The sequence below is a fragment of the Papio anubis genome, chromosome 1 (genome assembly GCF_008728515.1).
Source record: "Papio anubis isolate 15944 chromosome 1, Panubis1.0, whole genome shotgun sequence".
Taxonomy (NCBI): domain Eukaryota; kingdom Metazoa; phylum Chordata; class Mammalia; order Primates; family Cercopithecidae; genus Papio; species Papio anubis.
In genome coordinates, this window is record NC_044976.1 from 206,838,682 (window position 1) to 206,857,633 (window position 18,952).

At 35.3% G+C, this 18,952-nt stretch overlaps 1 protein-coding gene across 13 annotated transcripts in view; it reads left to right on the top strand.

Annotated features, from left to right (window-relative positions):
* Window positions 1-18,952, top strand: part of RYR2 (ryanodine receptor 2) — a 785,691-nt gene that overhangs the window by 357,852 nt on the left and 408,887 nt on the right. For all 13 annotated transcript variants that reach the window (XM_021934115.2, XM_021934128.2, XM_021934136.2 and 10 more), the window contains 2 exons: window positions 8,614-8,688; window positions 15,256-15,412. In XM_021934115.2, coding sequence (XP_021789807.1) covers window positions 8,614-8,688; window positions 15,256-15,412 — 232 coding nt within the window. The remainder of the gene's footprint in view (window positions 1-8,613; window positions 8,689-15,255; window positions 15,413-18,952) is intronic.

Here is an 18,952-nt window from a genome sequence, read left to right on the forward strand (position 1 = left end):
ATATTCATTTAAAGTGGAGTTTGGATAAATGAAGTAGTATTTTATTACTGTCCTGCATTGCAGTAACTAAAATACATTGATATGGCTTCTTCTTTGTCCCTGTTATATTCTACAGTAACATGTAATTATAATATGAATTGGCAAAGAAATCTTCAGAGCCTAGTAAACTGTTCTTCTCTTATTTTTAACATATGTAATGGATTCATGATCAAAATTTGATGTGACTAATTGAATTGTCTTTTATTATTATTATTTACCTCTTCTGGTGTTCAGTATTTGTTATACACTTTTTCTTGACAAAAAATGAAACCAGAATGTTATATATTCAGAAAATAGGGTTCTGAATAGTTCTGTATCATTTCCCCATTGCTCAAAAGTCATGGTAAATGTAAAAAAGAGAAAAATAAAGTTCACTTAGAGCCCGTCTCAAAGTGTCTGTGATGCTGTAGTAATAATAGACTATGTAAGCTATTCAGCATTACTGCACTAACCTTGTCAGGGCTTTTTTATGTTGAAGAAACAAAAGTAGATTGAAAAATGCCCCAATTGTTCTTTCATGTGGCTTTTTTGGATAAGCCAAGTGCTCTGAAGCACTGTAAATTTGTCTGTATTTCTCGTAAGGGGAAAAAAAGATCTGTCACAGTGTAGATATGAATTCTAGATTTAGAAATGTTATTCAAGATAGATAAGGTGAGACATTTCTCTCAAATAATGAAAGACCCTAGACCCTGGATTTTATTCAGCTAGCTTTCTCTGAGATTAAAATGACCAATAATATGGGTAGAATATTCTAGATCTAGGGTCAACCAATCAAGGTAGTAGGTCAAATCCAACCCACTGCCTTTTTTTGTAAATAAAGTTTTATTGTTATGCAGCCATCCTATTTTTAAAAACATGTTGTCTATGTTTGCTTTTATATGATAATAACAAATAATGGGACAGAGACCATATGGCTCATAAAACCTAAAATATTTACTAACTGGCCTTTTACAGAAAAAGTAGGTCCACTTGTGTTTTAGACCACCCTTTCGTGGTGGCAATGAAAGTCATAGTGGTGGGTGTCAAGTCCAACAGTTCTAGAGACTGTGGATCCCTATGCTGGAGCTACAGGAAGGGTGACAAAACAGGTGACTTCAGAAGAGGATTTAAATAAGAGAGAAGGTAGGAAAAGAAATATTCCTTTAATCTATATAATGTATGCATTCTTTTCAGAGCTTGAATTTTTTATAGTGTCATTTTACAAGTGTTTGCAATGCATACACAATAGAATATTATATAACCTTAAAAAAGAAGGCAGTCCTGTCATTTGCAACAACATGGATAAACCTGGAAGACATTATGCTAAGTGAAATAAGCCAGGCACAGAAAGACAAATACTGCATGATTTTACTTATGTGTGGAATTCAAATTCATGGAAGGAGAGAGTAGAATGGTGGTAGCTAGAGGTTGGAAAGATGTTGGTCAAAAGATACAAAATTTCAGTTAGACAAGAGGAGTAAATGTGAGAGATTTAGTATATTACATGATGACTGTAGTTAATAACCATGTATTCCATACATGGAAATTGTTAAGGGAGTAGATTTTAAGTGTTCTTACCACAGAAAAGTAGTAAGTATGAGAGGTGTATTTAGTGAGTATTTAGGTATTCCACAATGTATACATATTTCAAAACATCATGTTTTACATTATAAATATATACACTTTTTGTTTGTTAATAAAAAAATATATATTGCTGGAGATGCCCAAGAAAGGCATATTGACTAGTATGTGAATTTTAAGACTGCAAATATATTCAGAATCATTTTGATATAGAGAACTACTAAAAGCAAACTGAGGCTCATCATGGCTCATGCTTATAATCCCAGCACTTTGGGAGGTTGAGCTGGGCAGATCACTTGAGTCCAGGAGTTTGAGACCAGCCTGGGCAACATGGTGAAACCCTGTCTTTACATAAAATGATACAAAAAATCACGCAGATGTGATGGCACGTGCTTGTGGTCCCAGCTACTCTGGAGGCTGAGATGTTATATGCCTGAAAAGGAATGATGATGTGTAAATGCATCAGTTTGCTATCCTGGAGGGAAAGTCCTTAGTTTTCATTAGATCTCAGTGACCATGTGACTCCATAAAGGTCAAAAACCACTGCTGAAGAACATGCTGGGCATAATGGGACAGGTAGACAGGGGAGGTAAGCGGAGTAAGGACATGCCATTTTGTGAAAATGCTCATGCAGACCTATGGAGAGAATCACATAGTGAGGAACTGAAACGCCTATGGCAGCCATATGATTGAACCATCTTGAAAATAGGGCCTCCAGCTCTAGTTCAAACCCCCAGTGACTGCAGCCCTAGCTAACATCTTGACTGCAACCTCACAAGAGACTCCAAGGCAGACACCAAGCAATGAGCACCTAGTTAAGATACACTGTATTCCTGACCCATAGAAACAGTATAAAATAATGTGTTTATTATATTATTTTTTTTAAAAAGGAATGCTGAGATCCTGCCATTGAATTGCAGGGGGAGGTTAGCACTGAAGTGACTGATTTATGATGAAGCTATTAATAGGTAGGCTTCATTTCCTAGTTGTCCCGAGCAATTTTATAATTTAGGGACTTTGAATATCAACAAGTATATAATATGATCGATTTAGCAACAGTCCATTCAATTCAGACAAAATATTTTTGAGTCTTAACTCCCTATATGGAAGGATTGAATATAAATTATGACCATAATCATGGTCGTGATCATCACCATCACTATCTGCACCCTCAGAGCTGACATTTGTTGTGCAAAGACTCTTCTAAGTGGTCTATGTGTGTTATATCACTCATTCATTCTTCACAGTAATCCAGTGAAAATTATTCCCATTTTACATATGAAGAAAATGAGGCAGAGAGGAGGTCAACAGCTTGCACAAGTTCACACGAAGAAGTGACATCTTCAGAAAGTTAGTAACAATCAAATGTGAAAGTGAGTCATCAACTGTTAGTTGCCCTGCAGAACAAGCGAGAAAGTAACTGTGATGTCATTGGTTCACAGAGCCCTGTGGCAGCACTCACAATGAAAGGAAGCGGCTTCCTTGCAGGTTGGAGGTGTCTCTTACAGTGTGCAATCTTTCATTAATAATGCATTTTCTGATTCTGTACTAAAGTTCACTAATTAGAATTGTGTGCCCTATAAAATTTTATTGTAAATATATGCCCAACTGTCAAGCTATGAAGAACTCGTAAGGATTTGCGCTTTTATTAATATGCTAATGCTAGTCCTTTCTGGGCCTCAGATTCTGAAGATGAACTATCCTAGCTGTCAAAGTGCCTGCTTTTTACCGAGAAACAAGTGGTTCGACAACTGAGATAAGACTCAAATTGTGTTTTATAGCCCAAAATATGAAAATAACTAATTTTATATCAGTGGACAATATTATAATAGTTATGAACAGCGGAATTGATGGTATCATGGGAAGAATTTGTACTTAGAATAACCTTAAAGGGCCTCTTCAGGCAGTTTTATGCGATCAGCCTGAAATATGAGTTCCTTAATGAAATGTATTATATTATGGGATAATGTGTTATGTAGGCATAACTTACAGCCTGAAGTCTGAAATCTTTCAAAATGCTGTTGAACAAGCTCATACTGCTGGTTATTATACGTGCATATTTTTAACATTCCTATTCAGTGAAATTACAGTGACTTTGACTTTGTCTGGTTTATGAGATTAAAATTTTTAAACAAAATTCTGTTCAAAATAATAACAATGTCCAGTTCTTTTAGCACATACTTATTTTCCCAGTAGCTGTAACACTGTTTTAGTACATTGTAAAAATAGTCTCCAGTTAACAAAGAGCTGCATGAGCTCTTTTGTATTTTCATATCCATCGACCTTCCTAAATTCTGGCATCCTTCCTGCTATTTGCATTAAAATCCCTTGTGATGATTAGCTCAAAAGGTGCTGTTGCTCTCAGTCTGTGTAATTTCTTAGAGAATCTTTCTCCCTTTTCAGTCTTCCAGCTGAAAGGGCATTTGCTCTGAGTATAATCATTTATTTGTATGAGTTCAAAGTTGGTAATACCATTTGGTAAACGTGTTGTCTTCAGGACAATTGCCCTTCTAGACTCTGACTTGATACTTGAAATGCATTGCAGGGAAAAGGGACAATCTCTTCATAGAGCAGGTGTATTCCTCTAGGTGGGCTGATTTCTCAATGAGTTTGAATGTCCTTAATGTCCTTTATGATGGGACTGAAATGCCTATGTATTTAAGATCTTGATATTGTAGTGCCAATTTTCAGTCTGAAACAGCCCATGAAGACTTGATTAGACAACCATTGACATTCTGCACTTGCTGTCTTTTAAAATTTTAATAAAAATACCATTAGATTTTTATAAAACATCATTGTTAAATTCAAAAGGTAAAGTTATCAAAGTAAAATATTTGCATGGTAATTCTTCACTTTATTGTAGAAATCCATATAATTTTACAAAGATATATTATTCATGCTATTTGTATCTTAGAGACCTTTTAAAAATTTTTTGAGCTTAATTTCTCTATACCTTATGTAATTGTTCCTCTAATGTAATTAATACTAATAGTTTGATGTTCATCATTTGACAACTTTCTCCGTGCTCATACAGATATATGTTTGCATATATACATATATGATAGATTTTTAGTGATAACTTGTACAGAAAATGTACATAGTATACACTTCTGCATCTTTTTTTCTTTTTCTTTATTATTATTATTATTATTATTATTATACTTTAAGTTCCAGGGTACATGTGCATAATGTGCAGGTTTGTTACATATGTATACTTGTGCCATGTTGGTGTGCTGCACCCATCAACTCGTCAGCACCCATCAACTTGTCATTTACATCAGGTATAACTCCCAATGCAATCCCTCCCCCGCCCCCCATAATAGGCCCCAGTATGTGATGTTCCCCTTCCCGAGTCCAAGTGATCTCATTGTTCAGTTCCCACTTATGAGTGAGAGCATGCGGTGTTTGGTTTTCTGTTCTTGTGATAGTTTGCTGAGAATGATGGTTTCCAGCTGCATCCATGTCCCTGCAAAGGACACAAACCCATCCTTTTTTATGGCTGCATAGTATTCCATGGTGTATATGTGCCACATTTTCTTAATCCAGTCTGTCACTGATGGACATTTGGGTTGATTCCAAGTCTTTGCTGTTGTAAATAGTGCCACTCTAGTTCAACCATTATGGAAAACAGTATGGTGATGCCTCAAGGATCTGGAACTAGAAGTACCATATGACCCAGCCATCCCATTACTGGGTATATACCCAAAGGATTATAAATCATGCTGCTATAAAGACACATGCACACGTATGTTCATTGCGGGACTATTCACGATAGCACTCCTGCATCTTATTTAACAGTACATCGTTGAGTTTCTTCCTCTATTTTCTGTTGGTTTATTTTGTTTTCTATTTCATGTCTTCAGGCAATTCTTTATTTATGTTTTTTGTTTAATAATTAAAGAATTGCAGATTAAAAGTGTTCAAAGTTTACCTGTGAATCATAGATTTGTTAAGAAGTACTTTTCTGTTCATTATATTCTAGATAGAGTATAATTTTGATTCCCTCTTTGACCCATGAATTATTTAGAAGTTTCTTCATTTTCCAAGTTGTCAATTTCTTGTCTTTTCAGTATTTGTTTCTAATTTTTTTTGTTTATGATCAGAAAATATGATGAGTAAAAGTCTTTTAAAAATCTGATAACATTTTCTTTGTGGTCAAGTAAAAGACCCTTATTAAAGGTCAAATGTATTTAAAAAGCTGTGTCTGTGTGTGAGTGCATCTATTTATATATGTGTATATACACACACAGACGTGCACAATGTCTGTATTTTGTCATTCAGTGTTATTAGTCTGAGTGTGCATTGGACTTTTTAAAGCTTTCCAGGTGATTCTAACATACAACCAAGGTTAAGTACCATTGCCAAAATGAAATAATGGATCTAGTCAAGTGGTTTTCAAAATATGGACCATCAATATCACGTGGGAATTTGTTGGAAATGCAGATTATTGGGCCTCACCCTAAGACGTGGCCACTCAGAAACTCTGGGGATGGGGCCAGCAACCTCTTTTTAAAAAATTATTTTAATTGACATATAATTGTACATATTTATGGGGTACAATATGACATTTCAATACATACATACAGTATAGAATGATCAAATCAGCCATTGGCATATATATCAACTCAAACATTTATAATTTCTTTTTGTTGGGAACATTCAAAATCTTCTCTTCTAGCTATTTGAAAATATGTTATAAATTGTTAACCACAGTCATGCTATAGTGCTATCAAATACTAGAACTTATATCTCCAATCTACTTGTAATTTTTAAATGACATTCTGTCATTCATAGCAACATGGTTGCGCCTAGAGCACGTATGTTAAGTGAGATAAGCAATCTGGGTCTTAAGAAGCCCTCAAAGGGAGAGGATTCTACCTCACCGAAGACTGAGAGCCACTTACCTAAGTCAGTGGCTCTACACTGAGGGTGGTTTTGGCCCCAAAGGGACATCTGGCAATGTTGGAGACCTCTTTTGGTTGTCACAGCTGGTGGGAGGCTACTGGTGGCATTTAGTTGGTAGAGGGCAGCGCTGTAAAGATCCTGCAATGCACAGGACAGCCCAACATCAATAGTGCTGCTGTGGAGTAACTTACTTAGACCGTGCTTTCCGAGGCTTGGCTTCCCATTACAACCAGCGAGAGAGTTTTTAAAGTCCTGACTCCAGATCTGATTAATGTCATTGGGGAGGGTGCACATAAGGATTTCTAAAAACTATCCATGTGAGTACTTTATGCAGCAAAAGTTGAAAATCACTGTTATGGACACTGGTTATTGATGGCAAAAACTGCAATAACTTTTGCACCAACCTACTACCTAAAACTCTTAGGTCCTAATGGATGGATTAGGGTGATCCTGAACCAACTGATCCAATGTTATCTAAAGAAATAGACAATTATGTACCCCTGTTTTGTTATAATGGGAAGTACAAACACCAATTTGTGAAATGTTCTTGCCAAAATTCAAACTTGGACAAGCTTCTAGATTTCTAGATCTCACTACCAATTTAGAGGGATGTGTTTAAAAAAAAAAAAAAACAAAACACCATAGGAAGGCTGTTGGTCAAATCTAGAATGTAGAAAGTCCTCCAGGACATATGGTGCAGACTGATTATCATCTAATAAATGGCAAGAAGGGAAGACAAGAGAGGAATGGGGACTATTCTAGAATAAAAGAAACTGAAGACCCCTAACTGATAAGTGTGTCTTTTTTGTAACTTGATTTGAAAAATCAACAAGGGAAAATTAAAAACATCTGTGAGGCAATTTGGGACGTTCAAACACAGACTAGATATTTCCTCATATCAAATAATTATTTTTAGAGATGTATGTGGAGGGGTAAGTAGAGGTTATAGGTAAAACGCGGTTGTCCCTATGTTGATGTCCCATCGTTGTTGATGTCATGTGCTAGGTGTATGGGGATTTATTTTAATATTATCTTTATCTTTGTGTATGTTTGAAATGTTCCACAAGAAAGACAGAATGAGAAGGAATATCTAAACAGGTAGGAGGAAAGGCAGGTGAGAATGTGTTAGAAAAACTTTCAAGACAATAGGAGTTTCCATAGTGTTAAAAAGAAAGTAATGGATTTGGTAACATGAAGGTCATTGATGAGTTTAGCAAAATCTGTTTCAGTGGAGAAATGGGTCTGGAAGCAAGATTGGAGCCCACTGGAAACTGACAGGAGTAGACATGGTATTACTGCCGTGTGTGAGGCAGGATAGACTTTCATGTGTTTACATAAGACAGACCCTATAGAGAGGAAGATAGTTAACACTCAGGGAAGAAAGAGGGAATGTGCATCAGCTTTGGTTTCCAAAACAGTCTCAAGGCGTTGGTGCAGTCATTAATTTGGATAATTATAGCAATTACTTAGCATTATGTATGACATATTAACACATTATTATTATGAGGGTTTTAGAATTTGGGTGCATGTGATAATGCATCCAAAGAAGTTCCATTTTTGAGACTTTTTGGATATTGATATTTTGATATAAATTGCAGATTGCAATATTGTTAAAATATTAAGAATTAGTGTTCTTACATTTCTTTAAAATGCTTTAAATAATCTAAAACAGAATTTGGAAGTGCAAATATTTATATACCTATGTCCAAATAATGATACATTAAACTATACCTAAACTTTTCACAGAGTACTTTCATGGACCTAAGTTGGATAAGTAAGGTGAAATCTATTCACTGAGAGGGAGGGATGGGGAGAAACAGAGAGAGAGAGAGAGAGAGAAAGAGAATGAATGAGATTAGAGGGAGAAAATGGCAAGAGAGAATATGTTTAAATAATTGTTTCTTCAGGGAAAACTTAGGTTGATCACTGTTACTGTTATTTTGGTTATTTTTATTTCCAGCTATACTGTCTCCTGCCAAAAAAGTATAACTTTAACTGTTTCTTCACAGGCCATTTGCTTTTCTCTTCTAATTAGCTTCAAAAAATTAGAATCCAAAGAATGAAACGTGTTTAACTCACATTTGGGCTTTTGTTTGTTTGTTGAAACAGAACTGTTCATTACGAAGGTGGCGCGGTGTCTGTTCATGCACGTTCCCTTTGGAGACTAGAGACACTAAGAGTTGCGTAAGTAGAACTTCCAAACACAGCCTAATGCACCAAGTGCACCAAATAGCTCAGTGTTGTGCTTCTATGTCAGCCGGTCATGCTGAAAACTACAGCAAGCAAGCGAACAAAGGAAACACCGAGAAAGTGGTGGAGATTTTCTCTTTTGTCTATTTCCGTTCACCTACCTTTATCTTTTCTTTAGCCTCAGTTCACCAGCTGTCAAACCTGAGAAATAAGCAGTAATTTTGTACAGTCTGCTTTCGTCTTTAGCCTCATTTGATTTTTTAACATCATCTCATCCCAGACCATGCATCTCTTGGCAGAAATGGCTACTAGGACAGAGTGATGTAAGATTTGGAGACAAGACAAGTTCTTTGCAAGCCTGTCGCACATCTCAGATCTGACAGACTGTGGATTTAACCTTCTAAAAGTACATTTAAAACAGGAAACTTGAACATGATCAGTAGGACAGAGTCATTACTGGAAGTCACTATATTTAGTTAAAAATCACTTGATAGCTAAGTACAAATCTGCATTGCAATAAAAGCCACTGTGTATTCATTATAGTAATGAGAGTTTTTATATATGAATATTTATGAAACATATAAATGTGTAGAGTATATTTTTGTGATGACTTGTCTGAATATTTCCTTTTAGTTTCTGTAAATGAGTACAGTGTGATGATGAAGGTGTCATTTTGAACTATTTTAAGTAAAATTAAAATGTCATTTTTTTTTTTAATAATTGGAAGCTTTAGTCCTTTGCCTAAAAGCAGTAAATTTTCAATGTATTTGTTTCCTAGTATATTGGGTTTTAAAGACTTTATTGATTTAGGATGATAATTGATTTGTATTGGGTTTTAAATACATTATTGATTTAGGATAAGAGACTCTATGGCTGGGAATGAGGGCTATCTTACTCTAGTATAACTGTCTTTTTTTTTTTTTTTTTTTTTTGAGATGGAGTCTTGCTCTGTCGCCCAGGCTGGAATGCAGTGGTGCAATCTTGGCTCACTGCAAGCTCCGCCTCCCAAGTTCACACCATTCCCCTGCCTCAGCCTCCCGAGTAGCTGGGATTACAGGTGCCCGCCACCATGCCCGGCTAATTTTTTGTATTTTTAGTAGAGACGGGGTTTCACCATGTTAGCCAGGATGGTCTCAATCTCCTGACTTCATGATCCGCCTGCCTCAGCCTCCCAAAGTGCTGGGATTACAGGTGTGAGCCACCACTCCTGGCCTGTTCTATCTTTATAGACATTTTATTTTGAGATTATTGCCTGTCTAATGGTGATGAGAATAGTTTAGTGGCCTTCAGTTGTTTTTTGCTTATGTGACCCATACAATAATTTTGAAAAACTTTGTACATTCTTGAACATTGTGAGGTTGACATAGAAATCCTTTATCAGTTTAGATCCTTAGAATATAACTTCCAGTGGGCTGGGTGCGGTGACTTCACACCTGTAATTCCAGCACTTTGGGAGGCCAAGGCCGGTGGATCACTAGGTCAGGAGATCGAGACCATCCTGGCTAACACGGTGAAACCCCGTCTCTACTAAAACTACAAAATATTAGCCGGGCATGGTGGCGGGTGCCTGTAGTCCCAGCTACTCGGGAGGCTGAGGCAGGAGAATGGCATGAACCTGGGAGGCAGAGCTTGCAGTGAGCCGAGATTGCACCACTCACTCCAGCCTGGGTGACTAAGCAAGACTCCATCTCAAAAAAAAAAAAAAAAAAAAAAAAAAGAATATAACTTCCAGTGTATTTTAAATAGTGATACTTTAAAATAAAATGGTTACATTACCCTTTTCAAAGTATCCAATTGACTGTAAGTAATGCCGTGGTTTAATACCTTTGTTTATTGAAAATGTTCCTCTTTAACAATAAAAATATATATTATTCAGTTTTTCCTTTTTACTACATCCTACTCCTGTGCAACAAAAATATTCATATAAATTAATTTCTTATATTTCTTATGTGAGTAAGTCTATAACTTTAAAAAGTTATTCTATATTGTCATTAATAACTAATTGATAATATTAAATTTCTTTGATATAGAGACACAATTGATCAAATCTACCTAAATATTAAAACTTTTGGTAAATACTCAACTTAAAAGACAATTTTTATTAGAAATGCATATCATAATGAGATGGAAAAGAAGAGACAGACTTCTAAGGCAAACAAAGGAAAACTCATAGCTTTTATATGTTTTGTAATTATTCAGATAATTTAAGGAAAGAGATTTTAAGTATTACTCATATTTTTTACTCTGGATATTATAAAAATGAAAGATCAAAGAAGCGTTTATACTAATTAATTGTATAAATAATTACTAATTATATATGTAATTAAATTGTCACTCTAAGTGCAGTTTAGAGAGATTGTGTTGCCCTTATAAAACAGATTGAAGGTGTGTTTTCAAAATTTAGAGACATACCTATGCTTCATGATTGAGAGCTTAAAGAAATATTTATCTTTTTTGTAGAGAGAGAGACCCTAAATCTATCTTATTTTTGGTTAAAAAATAGCACAAGAGCTTTTGAAAACCTGACAGGACTTTGTTTTTATTGTTATCAATATTATTGATGAGCTGTGACTACATAAATCTAGATTATTCTGCAAACTTCTGCATTTAGTAGGCTTGATCCTGTCTCTCTACTGTTGCTTATGTTTGTATTTTGAAATAGAAGTTTGGAGTTTATTTTCACTTTGATTATGGATGATCATTATAAAGAAAGGACATGATCTTATGGTCAGTCACAGGCGGATGCTAATTGCTTCTCGGAGTCCAGATGTCACTGAGGGGAACACCACAGAGAAGGCAGAGCACGCAGGTTTTCAACCATTTAGCAGCTTAAAGAGAGATGTTTTGCTCTTCTCTGTGACCCTTGATTAAATTTCACCTTCCTGTCTAGCAGTAGGAAAGTAGGGGATTCATATGTATAGAATATAATTATTTTAAGAAGTTTTTCACATTACACTGACTCTCTAACCTACTTTGGCTTTATTGTAGATATGTAAATCGAGCTACATTCAGTTTAGGGGCTTTTAGTGTTTTATTTATTTATTTATTTTTGAGACGGAGTCTCGCTCTGTTGCCCAGGCTGGAGTACAGTGGCCGGATCTCAGCTCACTGCAAGCTCCGCCTCCCGGGTTTACGCCATTCTCCTGCCTCAGCCTCCCGAGCAGCTGGGACTACAGGCGCCCGCCACCTCGCCTGGCTAGTTTTTTGTATTTTTCAGTAGAGACAGGATTTCACCGTGTTAGCCAGGATGGTCTCGATCTCCTGACCTCGTGATCCACCCGTCTTGGCCTCCCAAAGTGCTGGGATTACAGGCTTGAGCCACCGTGCCCGGCCGGCTTTTAGTTTTTTAAATTAAATCCCTTTCATTCTAGGAAGTTTACGTGTCTTATATGCAATGGCCACATAATTACTAATTTTGCTTTATATTTAGGAATTTATAGTGAAGATCCTGATTTTGTTTATGATACAATTATATTACCTAATGGCAATGTTTATATTCAATATTTGGGATACTAGGTCTTCTCTTTTCTCCAATGAGATCCTAAACTATATATTTGTTGTAGTTGATGTGGTCCATTCATTATATATCTTATACTGCATACACAAATAAAATTATTGTCAAAAGTTTTTCAGTATCATAGCCTTTTTAATAAATGGTTTTGATGTAGGGAGTTAAACTGAATAGAAAATGCTGTTCTATATTGTACTCCAAGGCAAAATTATAGGGATATTGTAAGTGAGATATAAGTTCCTATAATAGGAATAATCATTGAAATAAAAACTATGAATTACATCTAGTTCAAGTTCTATTTTTTATGTTACAAATAAATAAAATTAAAGGGTGATATATCATAAAGAAGTACTCACTATTGCCCAATTTGCTTTGAGGTAATTTTGAGTAAATATCAATAATACGTAGGGCACAGTTTTTGATGTTACCATAGGAAATTGCTTTATAAAACTCCATTACTATTGCCAATTTTAGTTTTTCCTACATATGATTTTCTTGTCTCTTGATACTTTTGGATTTGCCCTCTCATTTGGGAGGAGGTGGAGGTCTGGGCATGTGAGACCAGGCTAGTTTGAGTGGCTGGATAGGAAAGCAAATATGCTAATGTGCTTAGACTTTGCAGTGGTTTTGCCAAGAACTGGCCACATTCGTTCCGTTTCTACCAGAATCCTCTTAGAGACTTGAAAGGAGCACTGGTACATATGAGTTCTATTGAATAGAACTGAGCCCAGAACATCTTCCAGATGCACTAGTAAATACTATGTATCTGGTCAAAATTTTGAGCTATTTTGAAAATGAAGGTGTGTTCTCTGATGATTAAGATGAAATATTATTTGGAAGTTATTCATTATTTCCAAAATTAATATTTTCCAAATATTTCATTGTTTTTCAAATAATGGAAACAAATATTAAAAATAATTGTGGCTGGGCACAGGGTGGCTCACGCCTGTAATCCATCACTCTGGGAGGCTAAGGGGGGCCGATCATGAGGTCAGGAGATCAAGACCATCCTGGCTAACATGGTGAAACCCCATCTCTACTGAAAATACAAAAATATAGGGCATGATGGCATGTGCCTATCCTCCTGGCTACTCAGGAGGCCGGGACTACAGAATTGCTTAAACCCGGGAGGTGGAGGCAGAGGTTACAGTGAGCCAAGATCATACCACTGTACTCCAGCCTGGGTGACAGAGTGAGAATCCGTCTTAATAATAATAATAATAATAGTGGTTTTCATAGTATTTGCAAACAATACACTTAATTTTATAAGAGGAGGATTTTTAGAAGCTTGTTTATTTCCAAAATAGAAATACTTTAATATGCTATTATTGGTAACAAACTTTAATTTTATTTTAAGACAATACTCTGTTATCTCGTTTTATTAGTACATGGTTATTAACTTAGTTGGGGGACTTTCCAAATTAATTGTCCTTATAAACAAATTCATGTGAAAATGAACTTGTTATAACATTCTACTGCTAATTTTCTATGCTAATATCTCAAGTCAGAAATCCAGGTTAGGAAAACAACATTAAATTGATTTATAATTTACTAAAAGATTGCTAGCTTTGAAACAAGTGTTCTCAATTTGTAGAACACAAACATTTTTAATGAGTCTATATAAACCCAAGTTTATTAAGTAATAAGATTATATTGAAACTCTCCATATATTTACTTTTTCTTTGACTCATTGTATTTTGACAAAATCATCCACTGTAAGCTGTCTTTTAAAAAGTTATCCTTATGTTTCATTTTCTGCTTGTTGTTGACGTATGAAGCTTTACAACATGCATTATTTTTAGAGTATACACTTTTTCTTCATAAAATATCTGGCTGTATACCTTTTGTGCTTTTTGACCTTGAATTGGAAATTATCTAATGTCAAATCTGCCATTTCCTTTTTATGTTTATTTGCTTGTTGAATCTTTTCTATTCATATGTTTTTAGTTTTCTTGCATGCTTTGATCTTAAGCTTGTCTCTTCTCAAAGATATATATGGGCTGCCCTCACTTCGCATGGTACGGTGTTAAGGGAAAGTCATGTACAATAGAACTGTGCCATCGCTCTGCACCTTAGCATGGTTAAAGCTCCTAAATGCACAACCTTCAGTTAACAAGGTAATGTGCAAAGCAAGAACAGCTTGTATTTTGATTTTTCTATTTTATCCTACCTGAAAGTCATTTTATTTATTTTTAATAGACAAATGATAATTGTACATACTTATGGGGTACAAAGTGATGTTTTAATACAGGTAAGGTATAGTGATCAGATCAGAGTAATTAGCATATCCATCATCTCAAACATTTATCATTTCTGTGCCTTAAGAACATTCAGTATCCTTTAAAGCAAATTTTTTATGATCATCACTTATCTTTTTACTGACACATTCTATATTTTCTGTTTATTACATTTTTTTCCTGACTTTTTTAGAATTTCATTTTCTTGGTTTATCTTTTTTGTTCATCAGATTCTAATAATGTAATTGTTCCGCAATATTGAAATGTAAAGTATAAGAATACATTTATTTTGTCAGGTAAATATAGTCTAACTATATACTTCAGTTTACATATATGAGTTCCAATTAATCACACTTAGACATTGACCACAATACTACTATTTTTCAAGTCTGTGCAAATACAACAGTTTTTAACTAGTAAATGCTGAAATATTATTTGAAGTTATACTTCCTGCATTATCTGCATTAGAGCTTGACTAATCTGTATTAGAGGTTGACTTAGAGCACAAGTTCTTAGTTATCTCTGCATAGAATAGGGTGCTGTGTGGATAGTATGGTGTTTAAAGTCAGAACACCTTGAGTTAAATTTAACTTCTTCTTACTATAAGGTTTATGACTTTGTATATTACTGAATCATTCTGAAGAGCCATTTTGTTATTTGTGAAATGAAATTAATATCACTAACATCCTAAGTTTTTTGAGAACATTAAGTAAGACAATATATATGACTGTTCACTATCTGACATGTGTTTCAGTAGCTGCTCTTTCTGTGATTGTGGGTGCTATTGGATCAAGTCCTAACTGTTTTCATTAGGTGGAGTGGAAGCCACATAAGATGGGGCCAGCCGTTCCGACTACGCCATGTCACAACAGGAAAATACTTGAGTCTCATGGAAGACAAAAACCTTCTACTCATGGACAAAGAGAAAGCTGATGTAAAATCAACAGCATTTACCTTCCGGTCTTCCAAGGTGAGACAGAAAATATTTTGGGTTTCCTATACATGTTACCCTGTCATGTTTCCTTTGATGTTAGAAATGAGAAAAGAAATGAGAAAAGAAATGATGTAAGTTTGTCATATGTGTATATCTAAATTCCCAGCTTCTCTTCCATCCATTCCTCTCCAGTAAAACCGATTTTCTTAACCATTAAAACCTGCCTATAGAAACAGCCTAAATGTACACTAAAGGGTAATGATTACATAAAGGGTGGTGATTGCATAAATCATACTGTATACATACATGTTGGAATAGTATGAAGCTGTCAAAAATACCTATTATACATCATCAAAGGAAAGGTGTTTGATGTGGTTTATGGTTCTTAAAACACATCCATCCAGCTCCTTCCTGTTTTCTTAAGCATTGATAGTATACAGTAACCACAGATATTGTGATGTTTTTGGGTTACAGTATGAGGATAAAGCACACTGGAATCTGTGTCTCAAAGATACATTTATACATCCATTCTTATATGCAGACCTTTATCCTTATCCCTACTGAATCATTTTTATGATAATTGCTATATTAGTCCATTTTCACACTGCTATAAAGAAATACCTGAGACTGGGTGATTTATAATGAAAAGCAGTTTAATTGACTTGCACTTCTGCATGGCTGGGAAGGCCTCAGGAAACTTACAATCATTACAGAAGGGAAAGCAGGCAAATCTTACATGGCTGCAAGCGAGAGAGCAAGAGAGTGAGTGTGAAGGGGGATGCATCAAACACTTAAAAAAACATAAGATCTCATGAGAACTTACTCACTCTCAGGAGAACAGCATGGGGGAAACTCCCCCCATGACCCAATCACTTCTTTCCCTCAACATGTGAGGATTACAAATTGAGATGAGATTTGGGTGGGGACACAGAGTCAAACGATATCAATTGCATATTTCTGTTCATAATTTAATGAAGATTGTGAAACGTGGGAAAGATGATTGGAACAATATTAAACTACTAACTAGCTTTCATCTTAGAAAGGCAAAACTTTGTTCCTTTAAATAGATAAAGATTTGACTTTGTATTTCTGCGATTAGTACATACTCCTTGGTATAGGCATCTTCACAGTGTTATTCAGGGCTCATTAAAAAAAAAAACATATTATTTTGTTCTTTCACTACTAGGAAATTCATAGGATTCAATCACCCTTCCCCATATTTTGTATGCTGGCTCAATTCAAGTTGGATTTTTGATAGCAGTGTTATTAGATCAGGAAAAGATGTTAAGTACCATGTATAATATATTCCAAACAAGGTCATGATTTGGCTTAGTAGAACTATAATACATGCACTACAATGCTTTTTCAATATTGGATTAGGTTTAAATTTTTACTTTGCCTCTCTCTAGAGATCTATATGTTAGGTAAAATCGTCTAAATATTTTACAAGCCTTAATAAATGATTATTTCCTATTTAGGTAAAACATTTACCCTAAAAGACCAATTTTCTGTATGCTTAATAAATTCCATTTTATTAATCTTATATGGTGTCCTGTCACAGCATAGGATTGGCAGCATAAACATAAATATTTATTGAACTTTGAAGGTGTCCCATAGCACTTGTATTTGCAGTTGTCACCAGAGGCCACTGACTACTTTATTTCTACATGAGGTCTATGGCCTGGATTGCTCCAGTGAGTGCAGAAAATAGAGAACATTAAGTTTCCTAATTATGAAAATAAACTATTTCACTATACTCTTAATAATGTATTTCATATAAATAATATCTAACATATAAGAAAACATTTATCATTTAGAGTGATAATTGTAACAAAATTAAAAGTAGTTATTTACAGCTACTTAAAAGTTTTTTAGTGCTTTAATCATATTTCATTTCTTCTGATTCTGAAAGCAGTACATGTTTGTCTTAGAAAGTTTAGAAAATCCAAAAAAAAAGTAGGAGTAAGAACTACCTAATTATGCAGAATATCAACGTTTAGATGAATTTCCTTCCTAATCGTTTTCTTTTACTGTTTAAATGCACACAACTTTGCAACATGGGGATTAGGGATCACCAATACCCCTCCCCCATGCAATTGAAATCTACATTTTGACTCTCCAAAAACTTAACTACCAATAGCCAATTGTTGACTGGAAGCCTTACCGATAACATAGTTGATTAACACATATTTTTAATGTTGTATATATTTTAAACTGTATTCTTACAATAAAGAAAAGAAAGAAAATATTATTAAGAAAACTATAAGGAAGGCTGGGCACTGTGGCTCACGCCTGTAATCCCAGCACTTTGGGAGACCGAGGCAGGTGAATCTGACCAACATGGTGAAACGTCATCTCTACTAAAAATACAAAAATTAGCCAGGCATGGTGGCATGTGCCTGTAGTCCCAGCTACTCAGGAGGCTGAGGCAGAAGAATCGCTTGAACTTGTGAGGCAGAGGATGCAATTAGCTGAGATCATGCCACTGCACTCCACTCTGGTTGACAGAGTGAGACTCTGTCTCAAAAAAAAAAAAAAAAAAGCCATAAGAAAGATAAAATATATTTCCATGCCTTAGGTGGAAGTGGACCATCAACAAAATTGGTCTTTGTTTTCATGTTGAGTAGGCTGAGGAGGAGGAGGAAGAAGAAGAGGGGCTGGTCTTGTTGTCTCAGGGATATCAGAGATGAAGGAAAATGCATGTAGAAGTGGACCTGCACAGTCCAAATTCATGTCCTTCAAGAATCAACTGTACATTACAAAATATGACTGTAGTTTTGTGTTCTGCTTTCATGAGGATGTATAGTAGGTATTTTTATATTTTATATTTTTGACAGCTGCATACTATCCCAGTATGTATATATACACTATGATTTATGCAATCATTACTCTTTATGTAATCATTACCCTTTATGGTACATTTAGGTTGTTTCTATAGTTACATAATATATACATATATTCATGCATATATATTATTATAAATAAAACTCAAACCAAAATAAGCTGTGGGGAGACCAGAAGTAATTCTGAAAAGACAGTATCCTGAATGAACATTCCCAATGCCTTTCTCTTTCAACTCCTGTTCTGGATCACACCAAATGGTAGAAGATGCCTCCGAATCTATGAGTTAACTGGAGAGCTCCAGGAAAGACAGTCAGGGTAGGTCTTTATTCTCCATTGTGAAAATAGAGAAGCACAGCTGGTAAAACCTCATTATCCTTACAAAGCATCTGTACCTATATATTTGCTCTGTGGGCTCTTAGAGGGTCGCTACAGTGGGGTGCTCAGTGGACCTCAAGGTAGGCCAGAATTGCTGCTTGTCTCTGTAACTGGAAAGCACAGTTAATCCCATTATGGGGACATGGGCTTCTTTCTTAAATCTAGCTAGCAGAGGGGTGGGAATTTGCTAGTTTATCTACTGATAGCACCTCTGTGTGGAAAGAAAAAAAATTCAGCCCACTAAAGAAGAACCAATTATTTGATGGTCGAAACCCTTTTCAAGTAAAGAAGGTGCTACCTGTTAAAATGACATTCAGCTTTTTGACAGTAAATTAGAAAAACTAGGAGAAATTGATA